The 20,852-nt window shown below is 41.5% G+C and overlaps 1 protein-coding gene across 1 annotated transcript in view; it reads right to left on the bottom strand.

Moving 5' to 3' along the window:
* PSTPIP2 (proline-serine-threonine phosphatase interacting protein 2) overlaps nucleotides 1–20,852 on the bottom strand; it is a 69,779-nt gene that overhangs the window by 9,248 nt on the left and 39,679 nt on the right. Inside the window, exons 5-12 of the mRNA XM_032422812.1 lie at nucleotides 16,246–16,352; nucleotides 10,664–10,726; nucleotides 6,763–6,861; nucleotides 6,156–6,201; nucleotides 5,164–5,243; nucleotides 2,445–2,543; nucleotides 1,034–1,130; nucleotides 837–918 (exon numbers count right to left, since the gene is read on the bottom strand). Coding sequence (XP_032278703.1) covers nucleotides 837–918; nucleotides 1,034–1,130; nucleotides 2,445–2,543; nucleotides 5,164–5,243; nucleotides 6,156–6,201; nucleotides 6,763–6,861; nucleotides 10,664–10,726; nucleotides 16,246–16,352 — 673 coding nt within the window. The remainder of the gene's footprint in view (nucleotides 1–836; nucleotides 919–1,033; nucleotides 1,131–2,444; nucleotides 2,544–5,163; nucleotides 5,244–6,155; nucleotides 6,202–6,762; nucleotides 6,862–10,663; nucleotides 10,727–16,245; nucleotides 16,353–20,852) is intronic.

Below are 20,852 nucleotides of genomic sequence, written 5' to 3'. Positions count from 1 at the left end.
AAGTTAGCAGCTTAGTCGTGAAGTTGGTTTCGTGATCTGGTACCTCCGCATGATCACACGTAAAATGGAAAATACAAGCGGCTTCCGCCTCACTGTTGGGATGAAATGAGCTAATTCACACGAACTATTCTGAACAGAGCCTGGCATTCTTAAACATTGCTGAGGGTCCGGCAATGCCCCCTCAAACACTCCCTTCTCTTTTGAAAAAACTGGAATGGAAGTTAGCAGCTTAGTCGTGAAGTTGACTGCGTGAAACAGAAGTTTCTCTTCTGTCGGGATCCTTTACAGGTTACAGCCCTGTAAAGGGCCAGACAGGAAACGATTTCGGCCCTGCTGGCCACGAGGGCATCTCGGTGGCAACCCTGTCAACCCGAATGCAAAAGCAGCCGCAGACGAAATGCAAACGAACGAGCATGGTCGGGGTCCAATAAAACTTTATACGAACACTGACATCTGAATTTCATGTAATTTTCATGTGTCACAAAATAATATCCTTTTCTCTTTATTCAGCCATTTAATAATGTAAAAACTATTCTTCACTCTTGGGCCCTACCAAAAGAGGTTGGTCAGAGTCGATTCACAGCGGGCCAGAGTCTGCCGACTCCTGCTTTCTATAAGCTGTAAAAAAGGTATAGGATTCATACGTGAGTAACAATAATCACCCTCAAGCATGATATAGTCCTTCTTAAACTATGACTGGTAAAATCCACTGAACATTTGTCCTAAATGCAAATGCAGTGGTGGATGTGTTCCAATTCTAATACCGCTTAGAACACTAATGATAACAACATTTATTAAAAGTATTTTTCTTTATTTGAAAGGTACCTGGTTATTACCTTGCTACGTTAGGTCCCGGGGCCTTTCCCTGTGAGGCTGTATTCTTCTGGGGGCAGTAGAAATTCTCATACACGATGGGTGCTAGGGGAATTAAGAAACAAAATATTAAGATGATGGTGTCTTCCATTCTCGACATGTGATGCAGAAGACTAGTAGAAATGCTTAAATAAACCCCCAGCCCTGCCACTCCACTCACCTGGTGGGGTTTGTCCAGTTTTTCGGTGGTTCACAAAAAATGCAATGTCCTTCTCAATGCTGCACGCTTCCAAGCTCTTACGGACTTCTTCGTACATCTAACAAAAAGAAGATAAATTGGGACACCCAGGTGGTTCAGTCAGTTAAGCGTCTGCCTTCTGCCCAGGTCATGATCCCAGGGTCCTAGGATCGAGTCCCATATTGGGCTCCCTGCTCGGCGGGAGTCTGCTTCTCCCTCCACCCCTCCCCACTGCTGTGCACTCTCTCTCTGACAAATAAGTAAATAAAATCTTTTTAAAAAAAAAAGATAAATCAAGCTAGACTATGTCGGTGATAATTGTGACACAGCTTATTAAAACAGTTTTGATGAATGGCTGAATCTCCCAAATTTTGTTTTAAAAAAGAAAAAGAGACATTCCCAAGTCTCTTTTTCTATGACTCATATAAAGGGATTTCTCTGATGCATATCTGCTATTAAAATTGTTTTAAAGATGGCAAGAAAGGTATCTCTATGGCAGCATAAACCTTGCCAGAAAGAGGGTTTTTTATGATACTGATGGCCAAAGGAAATAGATACCAAGACTAATGCCACACGCAAATGCAAAGACAATGCATTACCTTGGAAAAAGTTCTAGTCACTTCTACAGGTTTTCTAGGTATTCAATTGTTCTTCTAAAGTGACTGTCCCATCTAAGTGAGGGTGGCTATTTCTTAGACAGAGGGTTGTGGTAATTTGAATTCTGATCCGTTTGAGGTCTGAGATCCCATGAGGATTGCTGTGCACAAGTTAAAGCTGGATATTGACCCTGGGAATACTGCTGAAGTAAATCTTGAGCCCTGGCGTGATCATTAGCCTGGGCAAGGGTCATTCTGCTAGTACTTGGCGCTGTCCTGGAGGGACACTCTGGGACTCACAGTCATGCTATAAAATCTCTGTCATCCATAAATTAAACTGCATTTTGGTCGGGGGGACGCCTGGGTGGTTCAGTCGGTTAAGTGTCTGCCTTTGGCTCAGGTCATGATCTATGATCTCAGGGTCCTGGGATCAAGCCCTGCATCAGGTTCCCTGCTGAGCCGGGAGCCCGCTTCTCCCCCGGGCCCTCTGCCCCTTCCCCTGCTTGTGCACGCTCTCTCTCAAATAAATAAATAAAAATCCTAAAACAAACAAACAAACAAAAAACTGCATTTGGGTCTCCCTCTCTGCTCCCCTGTCCTAACTCTTAAAGAGAAAGTCATGGTAGCAAAGCAGACCAGGAGTCAGGCAGTTAGGTGTTTATTTGGGTCTATCAACTCATTGTGTGGTCTTGGGCAAGTCACTGTACCTCTCTGGGCCTCAAATGAGGAAGGTGGACTAATAAATGTCTATGGTTCCTCCCACTCTAATGAATCCTCCGTGGATGCCTTTGACTTACATCATCGCTTGTGACACATTGTTGTGACAGCTGATTCATGTGTAACCACAGTGCATTCCGAAAAAAGTTTATTCGTTCACATTCTTGAGCTTCAAACATCTATAGAAACATAACGACATGTCCGTACAGAGGCAGAGAAAAAGGACATTTGTCTAGACTGGCTATGACTTAAGAAACAGTATCAACCCTCATTATCTGTAAGCTTATTGCCCCGTTTAGGATAATGCCCTCACCACCGGGGAAACTCATCAACTCTTACTGCAGGCAAAGAATGCAAATGGTATTCTCATACGGTATTAACACAAACAGGATTGGAGATAGTTCTGAAGGTAAGAGGTAATGACGAACCCAGATAGCAAGGTTCTAACCTGAATTCCGGCTCACATTTCCAACTGCCTAATGGGTTTCTCCACCTGGCAGCTTGCGAGAGCCTCCAATTTCCAAAACTCTGCCCTGCCCCTACGACTGAGTTCAATTGGCAAGACGGTCACAATCGTTGAAGCCAGTTCATGAGAACATGGGGGAACCTGCACGTGCCTTCTATCTCTGTGTATTTTTGAAATTTTCTTTAATAAAAAAGTTTTTTAAAAGGTCACTCCCTGAACAATAGTTTTTTGGATATAAACAAATACCAACATTTGGAAAATCAAGCTCTTATTCTATAAAGTGGATGCTATTCTATTCAGCAGGGGATGTTCTATATTAATGTGTTTTTTAATGTTGATTATAACACTACTACATTTTGAAAATTTTTATAATGTAAAGCTTCACACATACACAAGAGAATAGTTTAATGAATGCCCATGTACCCATCATCAGCTTAAACATTTATCAACTCACAACCAATTCTGTTTTATTATATGCCTACCAAATCAACTACTCCTCAGAGTATTTTCAAGCAAATACATTATTTCACCTGCAAACCTTTGAGTATTTATATGTAGCATAAATTTTAGATTTATTTAGTATTTAGTATTTATTTAGTATACTTAGTATATTAGTATATTTAATATTTATGTAGCATATAAATACTAAAATTTCACATTATTTTTATTATAGAATATTGCCCATAGAAAGCATCATAGACAGAAATGTAATGAATCCCCACATATCAACCACCTAGCTCCGTCAACAATTTTGTCCATATTTGCCTCAGATTCTGTTTAAGCCCCTTGTGTGCTTTCCCCAATCTCAATCACCTTCCTCCTTCCCCACAGATAACCATTTTCCTAAACTTTATCATTCTCATGCAGGCTTTTTTAATACGTACATGTCCATAAAATGTATATGGTATTGCTTTGCATTTTTTTAAACCTTAAAAAGGGGGCCTTATTCTAGGCTTTTCCATGAGAGTGTGCAATCAAGGAAGTAAAACAGAAAAGAGTGTTTTGGGAGGGGGATAGTGACCCACAGTACTAGAGAGTAGATATATATCAAATAAGATCAGGAACTGCAAAGGCTTGCTGGACCTCACACCATGGAGACTTCCAGTTCCTCAAGTGAGCAGTGGTGAGTGGGCGGGGGTGGGCAGGGGGGACCCCCAGACGCAGCAGGCTAGGATAGGCGAAGGGCGATGATTATGTGAAGACAACACCTTCAAGAAGGCTGGCTGTGAAGACAGGAGAGGGTAGCAGATGGGAAGCAACAGCCAGTAGGTTCTAAAACCAAGAATGAGCAGAGATGTACAAATGACAATAGCAGAAGTTCACATTAAAGGCTGTGCACAGGGGGCGCCTGGGTGGCTCAGTTGTTAAGTGTCTGCCTTCGGCTCAGGTCATGATCCCAGCGTCCTGGGATCGAGCCCCACCTCGGGCTCTCCGCTCCGCGGGAACCCTGCCTCTCCCTCTCCCACTCTCCCTGCTTGTATTCCTGCTCTCTCTCTCTAATAAATAAATTAATTAATTTTTTAAAAAAGGCTGTGCACAGGCATGAGGGAAAGACAGCTGGATGATGGCACCTTGAACCCAGGTGTTGGGACAGGCTCTTGATAGGGCAGGAGCAGCCCCTTTTCAACTAACAGGAGAAAAGGAGGGGTGGGGGTGGAGATCGGCGGTTCTCAAGCTTGAATTTGCATAAGAATCACCTGAGGACCTATTAACACAGGGCTGAGCCCACTCCAACAGTTTCTGCTCAGTAGGGTCTGGAATTGGTCTGAGAATCTGCATCTCTAACATATTCCCAGGGGATACTGATGCTACAAATCCTGCGACTTCATTTTGAGAACCACTGGTAAGAAAAAGATTACGTCTTTATTTTCTGCAGGAGATTGTAAGTGAGGTCATGTGCTAAAAACGAAGCGGGGGTAGTGGTGAAATCGAAGGTGTAAGGAGAGTAAAAACTTCTAAAGCCTGCTCGCCTCCTGCCTGCGTTCTCCTTATCCGATAGCAGGTTCAGGTGAGGCTCTGGAAAGATAATTACTTAATCACCCGTTACCTGATTCAGCTATGGCGTGTTTGGACTAACCAAACACGAGAGGAAGGCCTGGAGCAGAGCCGGACACAACGGTCAGGGCTGGGACGCGGCAGAAAGATGAGGTCTGGGGAAAACCTTCCAGTTCCTTCCCTCCTCCACTGAAATTTCTGATTTCTAATTTGCCCTCAAGCAATTCTATGAGACTTGGGGTCCTATGGTAAGGGGGCGGTACGTTTCTCCCCAAGTAGACTCTCCAGGTTCTGGGAGGAAAACTCCTCCCCTCCCCAGCAGCTGCCGGTTCCAGTACCTCGCAGGCCTTGATGTGCTCACTCTGCCAGTCTTCGCGGATCTTGTCCAGGGTGCTGATGTGCATCATGTACGTCTTGTCTGCAATGCAGGGGAGGGGCCTGGCTTCAGAAACCAGACAGGACAGGGGCCTGCAGACCCACCGCCCAGCTTGCCTCGATGGAGTAGTGCTGAGCTCTCAAGGCCCCACAGAGTTCTGAACACTGGAAGGCCACATCCATCTCTCACTCTCATAATATCTTTGTGAATTAAGCACTTTCCTTTTAGACATTAAACCAAGCAAGTAGCGAGAAATGGTTCAAGGGAGGAGAGAGAAGGCTGGCAGGAACCTCAGCCAGGGCTCTCTTTGGCTAATTCGGCCTCAATAGCTTCCTTCCCATTTTCAGGAAAATGATCCAGGGAGAGGTGCGGGGAAGAGAACTATTGAGTTACTTTGGTTTTGGATTTAGAGACTTCTTTTTTTTTTTGGATTTAGAGATTTCTTAAGTGGCCACGGTCATGAAAGGCTTGTCTTCTGCAGGGTATTCTGGGATTAGAGGGCTTTGCAAACACCTGGTTTGGATCTCAGATTTCAGCCATGACAAGGTCTCACAACTTGCCTGTTGCCTTCATAACAGGAAAGGGTTAGCAGGGCTGAAATGGCCTTTTAAGAGCGATGTTCCCAATAAGCAGAGTGAGCGCCTGATTACAAAGCAGCTGCGCATGACCCCCCCCCCCCACCACCTCCACCATTCAATCACAAGTAAGCCCCAAGACCTAAGGAGGGGAGGGGTGTTGGGACAGAAACTGCAGTCCCATCTGCTTCCTCTCACTTTCCCAGGTCCTGATTTGTCCTCTCTCCCTCTTTCTCTCCCTGCCTCCCTCCAGATATCTCAGTAATCCCACTGCCCGTCCATACATGATTGTGTGGTCTACAAAACTACCTTTCCGGACAGATTCCACAGAATGTCAGCCCCACAAAACCCTCCCCCATCCCCGGGAGCAGCCCCTCACCCGAGTCTTCTACTGCGGTCTTCGAAGTTGCCAGTTTCACAAAGAGCTGTGAGAACAAAGGAGAGCGGAGAAATGCTGGGCCAGGCTTCCACAGGCCAGCCAGACTTACAATGACTGTGAAGAGAACGGTGTAGCCCACATCTTACCCGTGTTTCTCTCAGCAAATCGTTCAACCGGCCCCCTAATCTTATCACCATTGGGCAACAGCCACAGAGCATCTTGCCCTCTGTTTTCCTAAAGACATACCCCTGCCCTCTGGTTGCTGACAATCTTCTATCCAGATTACGTAAAACTGATAATATACCCAAGCAGGAGGTGGCCTGGCTACAAAGGATACTTGAGTTTTGAAGAAAGGTAAAAAAAACCAAGCCCCCCCCCCTCAACTTCTTATCACTCCACTCCCTTCCCCCTGGCCACGTTTCTCCAGCTCTTCCAGAACCCCAAAACTGTGACAAGGGATTTTCTTGGTCAGAGTATCCTAGTAGCCCAGAGGAAGATATGGTCAGGGACTTAGGTTGCAGCTCCATTTTTAATTAAGATTATTAACTGGCTTGAGTCTCAAATACATAAATCTCAGATTTTTCAGGCCGCCGGCTCTCCCAGGTACCTTTTCTTGTTGCTTCGGGGTTACCAGGTTGGCACTCCGGTGGACAGCCTGCTCTGCTTCATCTTTGTCTCGGCATTTCTGCTCATAGATCTTCTTTGCCTTTGTTGTTAGAAGCCAAAAGAGGACCAAAACAGGTGAGCAGAATGGAACCCTGCAAAGCAGCCACACCAGCCCACTAAGCCCAGCAAAGCACAGGGCACTCGGATTAGCTTTGTGATCACCACTCCATGGTGGGCACTCTGAGGGCAAACGCTCTTTCTGATCTCTTTTTGAAAGGTCTCTCTAGCCCTTTTCCAAACTATGCATGTGGTGGCAACCTGATCAAGGAAGTAATCCCTCCTATTTGGCAAGCACAAAGTACATGAGCTTTAAAAACTGACAGAAACAAAAGATGATTTGAAATAGGCAAAATCAAGATAGGTATGTAACTGTAAGATGTGCAATCCAGCATTTTCATAACATAAGCCTCAGAACTCAGATGCAATCACTTGGCCATGGTAATTATAATTATGCCTCAATATCCTAATGTGCCCACCATAGCAAGTGACAGTGGGGAGGGCATCAATCCCAGCGACTCTGGCACTCAGGCATAGCCATGTTCTTTTTTGATTTAAAGAACTGTTTTAGTTCAGTTTGAAAGTAGGCTGTGGTCTAATCTGGGCCATCATTACTACTGTGAGTGTGAAAACAGTTCTCAAACTATAGCTAGTGAATCATAGCATTTTCTGTTTCAACTATTGAAGCAAAGACTTAACTTTTTGAACAAATAAAGCTGCGAATCAGCTAATAAATAAAAATGTTGACCCCCGAAAACTGCTTGACTAAGAACGAAGACTCCTTTGCAGAGATGGTTTGTGCTCATCAAATATTTCACATGCATTCTTGCATTTCTCGGCATCCTCTGCAATTCATTTGGGGTTAATCTTTCAGTAAACAGCCATATAATTCTCTACACATGCTACACACACATAGAAATGTCATAATTTTTCATAATTACAAGCACATGAGATATTCATGCAACAATATTCTTTTGTAACAATATGTGAGACATTTCTCTATGTCAAGCATGAGCCCCGTAGCTGAACACTTTAATGGTTGTAAATACACACACTCATGCCATAATTTCAACTATCTCTCTATTGGTGGACATTTATCTTCTTTCCCATTCTTTTATAACATAAAAATATGCTGATTTTATTTTGGGTAGTATGAATTTATCTATACAGGTCAAATTCCCAGAAGTTTAGTTGTTTGGTAAAAGAATATGTATATGTCCAACTTCCTTGACCACACCAACTGAAACTCCCCCTAGCAGTATATGGAGTAAATTTCCTCACTCTCACCAATACCAAGCCTACACAATATGCCTGACCTTTTCTAATACTAGAGGGAGAGGGACAGATACGCTTAAAATAAATGAAAAAATAGATGGTCTTGGCAAAGAAATAGAAAAGCTCAGCAAAGGCAGAGAAGATAAAAAGAAGAACCAAATGGTGGGGCATCTGGGTGGCTCAGTCGGTTAAGCGTCTGACTTCAGCTCAGGTCATGATCTTGGGTCCTGATGTGCATTGGGCTCTATGCTCAGCAGAGAGTCTGCTTGTCCCTCTCCCTCTGCCCCTCCTCCTGCTTGTGCTCTCTCTCAAATAAATACATAAAATTGTTCAAAAAATAAAAAAAGAAGAACCGAATGGAAATTTTAGAACTAAAAAAACACACTAATGGAAATAAAAAACTCAATGGATGGGCTTAAGAATGGAAGACACCAAAGAAAGAGTCTCTTCTGAGAGGAGGATAGAACAATGAAATTACCTAATCTGAATAACAGAGAAATAGGCTGAAAAAAATGCGGTACCTTTGGCACCGTAAGAAAAGATCTAACACTCATGTCCTTGCAACCCAAGGAGAGGAAGGTGGGCTGAGAAAGCACTTGGAGAAATGAATAGCTGAAAACTTCTGAAACTTGGCAAAAGATGTAAACCTATGGATTCAAGAAGTTGATCAAACCCCAAACAAAATAAGCCCAAGGAAATCCATGTTAAAAACACATAGGTGAACTTCTGAAAACTAAAAAAAAATTAAAAAATATATGACACCTTACCTATAAGGGAAAACCAATTTGAATTACAGCAGCTTTCTTACCAGAAACTACAGAAGCCCCAAGAAAGTGGCACATTTTCAAATACTGATAGAAAGGAACTGTCAACACACAATCCTATATCCAGTGAAAATAGCCTTTAACACTGAAAGGAGAATTAAGACATTCTCAGATGAGGAAAAACTCAGAGTATTTGTCACTAACACACCGTTCTGTAGAATGGCTAAAGGAAGTTCTCCGGGGGTTGCCTGGCTGGCTCAGTCGGTAGAGCACGTGATGCTTGATCTCAGGGTCGTGAGTTCAAGCCCCACATTGGGCATGGAGCCTACTTAAAAAAGAAGTTCTCTAAGCAAAAGGAAACTATAAAAGAAGAAACCTTGGAACATCAAGAGGAAAAAAGGACACAATCAGCAAAAAATGAGTAAATACAATAGTCTTCCTTTCTCTTGAGTTTTCTAAATCATTTTTGACAGTCGAAGCAAAAGTTATAACACTGATATGGCTCTTCACGTAGGTAGAAGACAGAGTTAAGAAACTTGTATTTCACGAAGGCTTTCTCTTCAATTGTGAGAACGCTTACCCCAGACTGCTCAAAAAATAAAAGTGCTGGGAACAATTATTTCTTGTCCAACACTATTTCTGCAAATTACACTAACATCACTTCCTATTTATCAGTGGCTTTTGAGGTGCTACGCATCATGGGAAAGAATGATGCAGAACAGACCACACATGCCATCAACATTGGTGACATATTCTTTTGTAACTGGGTTACCAGATAGCATGTCACAGTCAGAGAATATCATGATGATGCCTCTGTACAGAAAAGGAGTCACAGATGTTTCAAAACCAGAGTTCACTGTCCCGAATGAACAGACTCATAAACGCTAGAGTGAGGGTGCTAGCAATCTGTCTTAGCTCTGTCTTGTTAAGTGTTTTTTTAAATAAATAATTTAAGGAAGGTTTTTACAGGTTTCAGATCTTGAAACGGGAAGGAGTCACTCAGTAAAATAGGTATGAAATCAAGACTCAAAGTAGTCACAGAGAAAAAGCTCAAATCCGACAAGGTAAATGGCATCATGGAGTATAGATGCTTTTGTGTCTTGGCCTGAAATATTTAAATTGACCTTTCCAGGTTACCAGAAAGGCACTATCATTTTGTTTCCTCTATCTAGTTTCATCCTCAGTCTTTCCAAGGCCTTAAAAAGAAGGAAAGTCAAACTTCTAAAGGTTGTTTTCCCAAACCACTGTGCTAATTAATATTACTGAAACGTTGTCAGGAATATGCTCATACACAGCACAGGATTTCAGAAAATGTCCCCATGACAAAAAGAAGGCAATAAAGTGAGACTCAGGGGTGCCTGGGTGGCCCAGTCAGTTAGACATCTGACTCTTGGTTTTGGCTCAGGTCATGATCTCAGGGTTCTGGGATCAAGCCCTGCGTCCTTGGGCTCCGTGCTCAGCAGGGAGTCTCCTGCTCCCTCTCCCTCTGCCCCTCCCCTCACTTGTGCATGCTCTCTCTTTCAAATAAATAAATAAAATCTTTTAAAAATAAATACATAGGGCGCCTGGGTGGCTCAGTTGGTTAAGCGACTGCCTTCGGCTCAGGTCATGATCCTGGAGTCCCAGGATCGAGTCCCGCATCAGGCTCCCTGCTCGGCGGGGAGTCTGCTTCTGCTTCTGACCCTCTCTCCTCTCGTGTTCTCTCTCTCATTCTCAGATAAATAAATAAAATCTTTAAAAAAAAATAAAATAAATAAAAATAAAAATAAAAATAAATACATAAATAAAAAATAAAATGAGACTCACATCCATGGTTTTCTTGAACTGTAAGCTCTTTTGTTTATGGGCAGCATCCATTAAAATCTCTGTCTGTGAAGAGAGGACAAGCATTATTAATAAAAAACAAATTACTGTTAATGTCAGTTTACCTTGAGGGCTAAATGTTCAACGTGGACTACCTCACTTAGTCCTCACACACCCGGAAGGTAGATGTACTATTTATTACCCCCATTGCACAAATGAGGAAACTGTAGCAGAGAGGCTGAACAACGTGCCCAAGGTCTTATGGCTGGTTAATGGTGAGGCCCGCCTTTGAACTTGGGCAGCCACCATGGAGAATCATTGATCCTTGGAGCTGTCTCTTCAGTAAACCTGGAATCAAGGAACTTAGGTTTCAAAAAGGGTTTTAAAACTCTTGCTAAGGCACCATTCATATTTTAAAAGGGGTCTTTACACTTCTCTGAGGAAGACATACAAATGGCTAACAGACACAGGAAAAAATGTTCATCATCATTAGCCATCAGGGAAATTCAAATCAAAACCACATTGAGATACCACCTTACACCAGTTAGAATGGCAAAAATGGACACGGAAAGAAACAACAAATGCTGGAGAGGTTGTGGAGAAAGGGAAACCCTCTTACACTGTTGGTGGGAATGCAAGTTGGTACAGCCACTTTGGAAAACAGTGTGGAGGTGCCTCAAAAATTTAAAAAGAGAGCTACCCTATGACCCAGCAATTGCACTACTGGGTATTTACCCCAAAGACACAGAGGTTGTGAAAAGAAGGGCCATATGCATCCCATTGTTCATAGCAGCAATGTCTGCAATAGCCAAACTGTGGAAAGAGCCGAGATGCCCTTCAACAGATGAATGGATAAAGAAGGTGTGGTCCATATATACAATGGAATATTACTCAGCCATCAGAAAGGATGAATACCCAACTTTTACATCAACATGGATGGGACTGGAGGAGATTATGCTAAGTGAAATAAGTCAAGCAGAGAAAGTCAATTATCATATGGTTTCACTTATTTGTGGAACATAAGGAATAGCATGGAGGACATTAGGAGAAGGAAGGGAAAAATGAGGGGGGTGGGGAATTGGAGGGAGAGATGAGAGACTACGGACTCTGAGAAACAAACAGGGTTTTAGAGGGGAGGGGGGAGTGGTTAGCCGGGTGATGGGTATTAAGGAGGGCACGTACTGCATGGAGCACTGGGTGCTATACGAAAACAATGGATCGTGGATCACCACATCAAAAACTAATGATGTATTGTATGGTGACTAACATAACATAATAAAATTAAAAATAATAATAATAAAAGGGGTCTTTAGTCTATAAACCTATGTCAGCATCCTTCAATGGCACACCCTTAATCAGCAAGGAGCCCAGGCAGTGTGAAGAGAAGAAATGTTTGTAGGACAGCTAAAAGAAGATGTTCTCTTTACCCCATCTAATCCCAGAAAGGTAAAGTACTCTGTTAAGTTCAATTGGAAGCAATTTCTTTGTTGTGGCTGTGATGTAAACACTTTCATTACTCAAAACAATGGAGCAAATAATAAAAATGTATGTCTCAGACATAATAGTAGTGCCCATGTATCAGGTATTATTATGTGCTAAGCAGTTTTCATGCATCACGACTGTGAGTACTCTTATCTCCAGTTTCTTGACAGTAAACCGAGGTGGATTTATTTAGCCAAGCAAGTAGTGGAGTTGGGATTGGGCACAGCCTGACTCCTGTGCCCTTATTCCTAATCATTACCCTAACCTACCATTGTCCCTTATGATAGCTCTATAAACCAAACAGGTGTATAAAAGACCAAGAGATGCAATCATTCAAAATGAGCTATGGCATTACTCTGGTGTAAAATGATACAATGCAAAATAATAATATTGAAGATGATATTCAAATGTGGTTTCTCCTTCTTCTGGAAAAATAAATTTTTGTCTGTTACCAACACAAACATGGTTGGATGGATTTTCAAGATATCTGGATGGAATGTTTGGCATGGTCTCACTTCAAATATACATTTTGTGTAATACATGAAATTCCCCGGGGGTGGGAGGGGCGGCAAGGGGCCTTCAGAGAACAGAGCAGTCATCTTCTAGCCTAGCAGAAATCAAGGGACCAAGAGGTGGCCATGCATCTGCTAATAGTGAAGACGCTGAAGGCACAGAGTACAGACATGAGCCCCACATGCAAAGACTCATGGGAAGATCCTTGCCATCACAGACAGGAAGCTGTGTCGTTCACATGAGTGCCCATATACCTCTGCCAGGAGGAGGAGCTGGGTTTATTTGTTAATGGTTTCTAATTTTCCCAAGCTCCCTGGAACAGATCAGTTAGCAATGTTGGTCTATTCCATGGTCCTTTCCAGTTCAAATATACACATTGCCATTCTTCCAGTTTGGGAGCTGCTACTATTTTATAGTTTATGGCCCCAGCCAGGCCTCCTTATGCCAACTTGCACATAACACCTGCTTCAAGCACCCCTCAGGTGGCTACAAAGTCCTATTAATTGGCCAGACTTTTTCCCTTCCTCTTCCTCGCTGCCTTCGAGGATGCCTGGCATTTGTATGCGGACAGAACCCTAGAGAGGCAGTCTGGCTCTCACCTGACAGGTGTGATCCCCGGGGCCCAAGAGGTGATATTGCTCAAGGCCATTCAGTGACACCAAGTCCAGCTCTTTGATTAAAGCTTCCTCATGTCTGTATTCACTTACAGAGTGATTGGTTTTGATTAAAGCCTCCTCATGTCTGTATTCACTTACAGAGTGACCTAGTCATGGCAAGTCTTCTAAGGCCAAACCCAATGGAAATCGAATTGTTGTATTATTGATAACACAAAGTAGTGCAAAAACTATCACCTCTGCTCTAAGGTGGGGAAAAGCAGGAGGGCAGGGGAAAGAAAGAAGAGATATATAAATGACCCAAATGACCCTGTGGTAAATTACTGAAATGTTGCTCAGTGGTCTGTGTGTCCGTCTGTCCACATTCAGACTGTATTCAGAAAACTGGTCACTCTGTATAACCCAGGAGGTTCCTTTCTTCGGAGATTGCTCACTACACAGGCAGACCAACATTCTGCCATGATCATCCCAATCTAAGCTGAGAGCATAGAACAGAATGTGCGCACCAGAGGAAAGCCCCTGACCATGTGCTGTCCCTTCAAGGACAAGCTTCAAGGTCTTCCCCCAGGAGGCCACCCCAGCCTCACTGATGACATCAGGTGTCCCCACTGCTTGTTCAGGTGGCATCTTCACCTTCCCTACTAGTTAAGGCCCATCATGTTTTATCATGATGACTATGTCACCTCAGTCTCTGGCCATGCTCTACACTCTCTGAGGGAAGGATGACCATGTCTGTATTGCTCACCACCCGCAGAAATCTAGTTGTCTAAGCGAGTACACCATTAACTTCTGATCAGCCATTCTACCCGCACCTCCCCTTCCCCAAGTTACTAGAAGAAACCAACTGATGGCTTTCCTTGATAAACGGAAATGGCTTAATTTCCAAAAAGTGGAAGACCAATGCATGCAGGGTTGGGCCAGTGAAAATGGGAAGTTAACACTGACACATTTTCTCCCAAAGTTTGATTTAAAAAAAAATGTATCTAAAAACAGAAGTGGCGGGCGCCTGGGTGGCTCAGTTGTTAAGCGTCTGCCTTCGGCTCAGGTCATGATCCCGGGGTCCTGGGATCGAGTCCCGCATCGGGCTCCCTGCTCGGCGGGAAGCCTGCTTCTCCCTCTCCCACTTCCCCTGCTTGTGTTCCTGCTCTCGCTGTCTCTCTCTCTGTGTCAAATAAATAAATAAAATCTTTTAAAAAAATAAAAAATAAATAAAAAAAAATAAAAACAGAAGTGGCACAACCCAGAGTTCACCGTGACACAAGTAACTGCAAATTTATTAATAAACTTTGGACTTCTCCAAGAAAGCTCAGAAAGCCCTCTCCTGCTGCAGAGAGCACACAGGATATAGGGAACCGGGATGACAGCAGTGGATCGAACCCTGGCTCCTCTATTACTTAACAGAATTCGGAACACATTCTTCGAGCTACGAGAATCTGGTCTTTGTTACTTGGTTAGGAGGGGAAGTTTCAGAAGCCTTGCAAGATTAACAGAACTCTCCCTGAAATGACCAAAGCTACCGAAGGCACTTGGAAACATGATGAAATGACCCTCTGCTCCTCTTCCTGGAAATCATATATGCATCGACTCTGATCATCTAAGGCATTTTGCCTCTGAAAAATGGTTATTCCTCTAGGTAGGCGGGCAGGGCTGGCAATGTCAGCAAAAAACAGTGTGACTATCCAATGGGTGGGTGTAAGATGCATATTATTTCTGCTCTGAAAAGTATTTGAGGCCAGATGCACCTCCCAAACCTGATACCTGAAGCATGAGTGTGTATGAAACCACTCGATATGGCATTCCTTACATGTTAGTGTCCGCCCTTTCTTCCCCACAAGAGGCACAGCTCTAAGAGCAGCTCGGGAAATGACAACAGATGAAGGCAGTCAGGCTTTTAAGATGCTGCGCCCACTCCAAATGCCAAGTGGTCACCAAAGAAGCTGGAATTAGACTCGGACTTAGAACCATAGGCAAAGTTGTTGAGATTGATGTACAGATAGAATCAGCCTTAACAGCTGGACATTTTACTGGATACACACACTATTGACAATGACCTCCAGATGGTCAGGAGCCAGGATGAGGATGGATTTCCAAAAAGTCCATGCAGAGCTGTCTGGGGAGATCTGGCTGGAAATCTTTGGATGCCAAATAGGAAAAAGCTTGTCCCCCGCCCCCCATAAGAAGCTGAGGTTCCAACTTTATAGACCAGATATAAAAAAGAAATTGTAGAAGGGCCCTACTTGGCTGCCAGGCCAACCTGGATATATAAGTCATTTAGGAACAAAATAGAAGAGAGTCAGCATAGTGGCTGGTCTAGTCTAAGGAACAGTTTACTACCATAAATCTGGATTTCTTTTCTTGATCCTTATAACTTCTCAAATGTTTGGCAGTTTTATTAACTCTTGCTTACTCCCATCTCCTTCCATGTAGTCAGACAAGAGTAAATCCCATCAATGGAAAAGAGCTTACGTACACCTGCTTTGAAGACAAAAAGGACTTGGATTTCCCAGGGCCTCAGTTTCCCTATTTGTAAAATAAGGTGTTAGAACTTCATGGTCTCTGGGAGAATGTGAGTCTTTTCCACATCTTACCGTTCCCCTACTGCTTTGTCCAGGAGGAGGAGTGTGATCTGGGAGCCCTCTAGGTTGAATGCCTTCAGACTCTACTGAAGACAGAGGGCTCCCCCTTGTCAGTCACAGTCTGAATAGTGGCAGCAGATATGAAAAGAAGAGGAAGGCAGGCCAGACCCCTAAATCCTGCAAGAATTCAAAGAGAACTGACTGGGTGCAAATGCGCACAGAGACATAACCATCTAGATGGGGTCTCCATGTGGTTTCCCAATAAATAATCTCATAGGTTGCTTAAAAGAAGAGCATAGCTGCATGAAGGCAGGAATGAGCCAAGGAGTTTGATGAACAAACAAGCCTGGAGTTTTGTGCTATAGGAAAACCAATGTCTTCACACATACACAAATCCTACCTTTTTCCGTTGTAGCTTTTGCTTTTCCCTGAATTCTTCCATCTTCCTGGCCTCTTCTCTTAGAGTCTGGGCAAGCTGAATGTGACATTGGGCCACACTGTCTACCTCTGCAAGAAGAATTTAAAAAAACAATAAGCAGGATCTACATATGTCTGAATTCAAATATACAAAACCACACATAACATATTCACAAAATCCTGGAGCTAATGGTAAAATTAACCTACTTCACTCAGTTACCAACATTTATTGAGTCCTTGCATGTGCCCAGCATTGCCCTGGCCACCAAGACCAAAGCTAGCAAACCTTTAGCTTAGCCTCTTACCACTGGCTGTCACTCACCTAGTGAGTACCCAGGGCTGAATTGAAAAACAGCCAAGGCCCCAGCTCATGGAGCTTATGTGCTAGAAGACATCACGAAACCCACTACAATTTCAAATTCAATACTTATTTCTCATTAGATGACTCTAACAGTCCTTCCATCTCTAACATGAGCCTGAGCATTTGTAAGAAAGGTCATATGTGAAAATTTTGGCTATCAATAGTTATTTCTAGATAGAAAGATGACTGGTGATTTCTTCCCCTTATTTTCTAAGATCTTTGCAAGGAGCATGGCTTATCTTTATAACAACAAAAAAAATTCCTATTTTACTTGTTCTAAGAAAACAAATTGAAGCATGACATTAAAGCTAGAAAGACTGACAGATCTGACCTAAGAAAAAATTTTAAACTTGTGTGTGTCAAAACAACCTTGAACAAGGTTCAAAGATACATGAAAAATTGGAAAAATATTAGCAATTTATATAACAGAGAGTAAATAGCTATATTAAAAGAGCTTTCACAAATCAAAATAAAAATATAAATATTCCAGTATAAAAATTGGTTAAAGAACATGACATTTTTTAAAGATTGGCTAAATGGCCAATAAATATTTGGAAATGTATTCAGCCTTAAAGCTAATGGAAAAAGTGTAAAACTTGAAACCCCAGTAATCTATAATTTTTTGCTTTTCAGTTGGGGAAATTTTTTAAAATGTGAAAATTCTTCGTATCGATAAGCATGGGGAAAAACAGCACTTTGGGTGGAAGGAAAAATCAGTACAACCTTTCTGGAAGAAGTTTGGCATTTTGTAGGATCAAAACTTTCTTTCCTTTTTTTATAATGATTTCAGTTTTAAGTAATCTCTACACCTAACGTGGGGCTTCAGCTCACAACCCTGCAAGATCAAGTCACATGCTCCCCTGAGCTACCCCTGGCGATGCTGGGCACATGCAAGGACTCAATAAATGTTGGTAACCGAGTGAAGTAGGTTAATTTTACCATTAGCTCCAGGATTTTGTGAATATGTTATGTGTGGTTTTGTATATTTTGAGGTACCCCTCAAAATTTTCAAATGTGAAAAAATGAGGCAGATCTATATGAACTGAAATGGGAAGATGCTTAGATAATATTGTTGAGAAACAGATTGTAGAGAGCTAGGTATAGTATGATCTCATTTATACAAAAACTCATGTCTGTGTGTGTGTGTGTCTGCAATTTAAGAAAGAGAAAGAGAATTATAAATGCATAGAAAAAGGTCTAGAGAGATATATACCAAACTGCTGGCATGATTAAAACATTGATAATTTCATTTCAAAATTGATTTTAAAACATAGGCTCTGCCCCATAGAGTCTGAACCCCTCCCACAGTATCATCCTATTCACTTATATGAATAGATACATTTGCATATAAGTTTAATTGCATAAAAACATCTGGAGTCATATTCACCAATAACTGCTTATCACTAGGAAGTGAAAGTTCAAATGTTTACCATCTTCTTGCTAGTTGTCTAACTAGTTAGTTGTTTGAATTTTTAAGAAAAATATACATACATTTATATTTTTTTAATAAGAGGGAAATAAAATTATTTTGGGGGAAAAAAGAAAGTAAGTCAAGTATGAACAAGTACACAGGTTTAGGAGACCCGGCCTAGGCTGAAGCTCCCTTGGGCCACATGCTTAGCCTAGCAGGGTGTCTAAGAAACATGAAACATAAGAAATATTTCCACCTTGAGAAATGTAGTCATTGGTGGTTAAAGAGGGAAGAAGACACCTTCTATGGAAAAGTTAAGATGAATACCTATTTAGCTAACATTAACAAACATCTAGAACCAGTCAACTAGCTACAGAAACACTTTAAGCACATATCATATCTATGATGCCATGTTAAAATCCTTAGCTTGGAAGCACCCCATGCTGTGAAGAACAGAAAGCCTTAAAGGCACTTTCTGGGTAACAGGCCTGGGGACTATTAGAACTGAAGTGGGGGGTGCCTGGCTGGTGAGCTGGTAGAGCATGTGACTCTTGATCTCAGGGTCGTGAGTTCAAACCCCATGTTGGGTGTAGAGATTACTTAAATAAATGAATAAATAGAATACTCAGTTGTGAACAGACTAAGACTTGAATTTTTTTTTTTTTTTGGTAATTCTTAATTATCAACAATAACTTGGGTGTAACTTAGTCTAAAATCTCTCTTTTTAAATTCATATATGTATATAATTTTTTTAATGAGCATCTTACTATAATTTATAATTGGCTCAATGACATACGTTTGGCTTGAATCTGCAGATGAAGCTACTGAATCTTTACATCAAACGTGCACAAACAGGTTCTGGAGGAGCTGATCCCACTACTGATGTTTCTGGACAAAGTTAGTGAAACTGATTAAAGTGAACCACGGCCTCAAAGAAAGGACAGACAGACCACACCTCATCAATGAAAGGAAATTTTCAAACACATCTTTTGGAACTTACCATCTTTCCCAGTTTTAGTTTTTTGTTTTGTTTTGTATTTTCTGTAACAGAGGGCTATCCTCAGTCTGCATGTAACTTTTATGATAGTTATTCCAAATTCAAGAAGAAGCAGTATTAACATCAGTTGATCAGTACAAAGTAATTTTTAATCGAATTCATTTCACATGTTTGTACTTCTTTGTCTTCCCATTAACCTTTGCCAGTGTTATGATTGTATAAATTTTTTTAAATGCTGGTTAAAGAGGAATGCTTAAAGCTTTAAAAGTTTAACAGTCTAAAACATTTTTTTTTGCCTCTATTCAAATGCAGAATAATATTTTTATTGCTACTTGGAGTTTTGTTCCGTATCATGTCCTATGCTAGAAATACTGAAATGATGTGAAACAAAGCAGGACTAATTTGAACTACAGCTGGACTCTGTGTGATGGTGATACATGTCATTAGTTGCAATTTCTTTGGGGTGATCTGTAGTTTAAAACTAAGACCTCAGAGAAAGTGCTACAGAATCAGCCAGTTCTGTAACACTGATACTGCTTATTGGTTGTTGATCTTGCCATCTTTATTTAAAACCATGTCCCCTCTAAGATCCCTTAAGACAGCTGCACCAAATCATCTGCCTGTTGTTTTCTTGATACTTATTAAAATAGAAGGTTTTATTGCAGGGTTTTGGTTTGTTTATCTTTGTTGTGAATGATGCTTTTTTCGTATTTATTAATCTCAAATTCACTTATGAATAAACTTGGTAATGGAAAGAGACAAAAAAAAATCAAGTGCATGTGTGTCCTTGACCGTCTTCTGTTTCTCATTTAATAAACAAACTTATTATTGAGACATGGGAGTCAACCAGCACCTTTTCTTTAAATGGTGGAACCTGGTTTCCTTTTACCATGAAATTGTCTTACTTGAAAACATTGATCCTGATGAGAGAGAAGATGGTACAAGGCTATTATCTTTGTGTAATGGACTTAAATTCTCTACCTCTTCAGGGCTAATCCTTATAACTGAGCTGCTGCCTGTAGTATCTTTTGGGAAACTACTTCAAGGGTGATTTTCTGTTACATTTTAACAAATTTTTTTAATCACCTTTTGCTACACCTATTCTTTTCATGTGCAGCCAACTTTCAAAAATTACCAGTTTGGTGAAAGGCAAATTAGATCATTCGGAACCAGGATACTAATGATTTCTCATCTTGACTTTTTTAAAATCCTAACATGAAGTGAATTTGACTGGAAAGGCAAATAGCTATTAGGGAAGCAATTTGCTATTGTTACAGAGTTACCTGTACTTTCTTTGTTTAATTGAAAAAAATGTAGAAATGTATGTAAAGAATTTAAGACAGGAGTACTGGATGGATGATTTGTCATAGGCTTTTCCCTTTGTTTCTGTTCTAGCAGCAGGAAAATAGTTTCTCTATATCCCCTCCCCTTTACCTGTAACAATTTTGTTTTCTACTGTTAATTACATTGTGTATTTATAGTTCTATGCTTCCTGTTGTGCATATACTGGCAATAAAACTGTACATAACATTACTTGAAAAAATTAACAGTGTTTATCAGTTGTTTTTCTGTCTCACTCTGTGAAAAGTCACTTAGCTCCTAACTAGGTTTTTAAAAATATTTCAGAGGTCCTGTATTAGTGCTATTCTCATGAATTTTATAAGTGCGTCTGAGGAAAACATTTATCAGGAGTAGCCTCCACAGTCAGATGGCTGTATATGCATGTGTATGACAGCTTATCTTTTTTTTTCCTAAGATTTTTATTTATTTGTTTGATAGAGCACAAGTAGGCAGAGAGGCAGGCAGAGGGAGAGGGAGAAG

The sequence above is a fragment of the Phoca vitulina genome, unplaced genomic scaffold (assembly GCF_004348235.1).
Source record: "Phoca vitulina isolate PV1807 unplaced genomic scaffold, GSC_HSeal_1.0 scaffold27, whole genome shotgun sequence".
NCBI lineage: Eukaryota > Metazoa > Chordata > Mammalia > Carnivora > Phocidae > Phoca > Phoca vitulina.
Note: the sequence above shows the minus strand (reverse complement) of the source record. Positions and strands in the feature narration are given on the sequence as shown.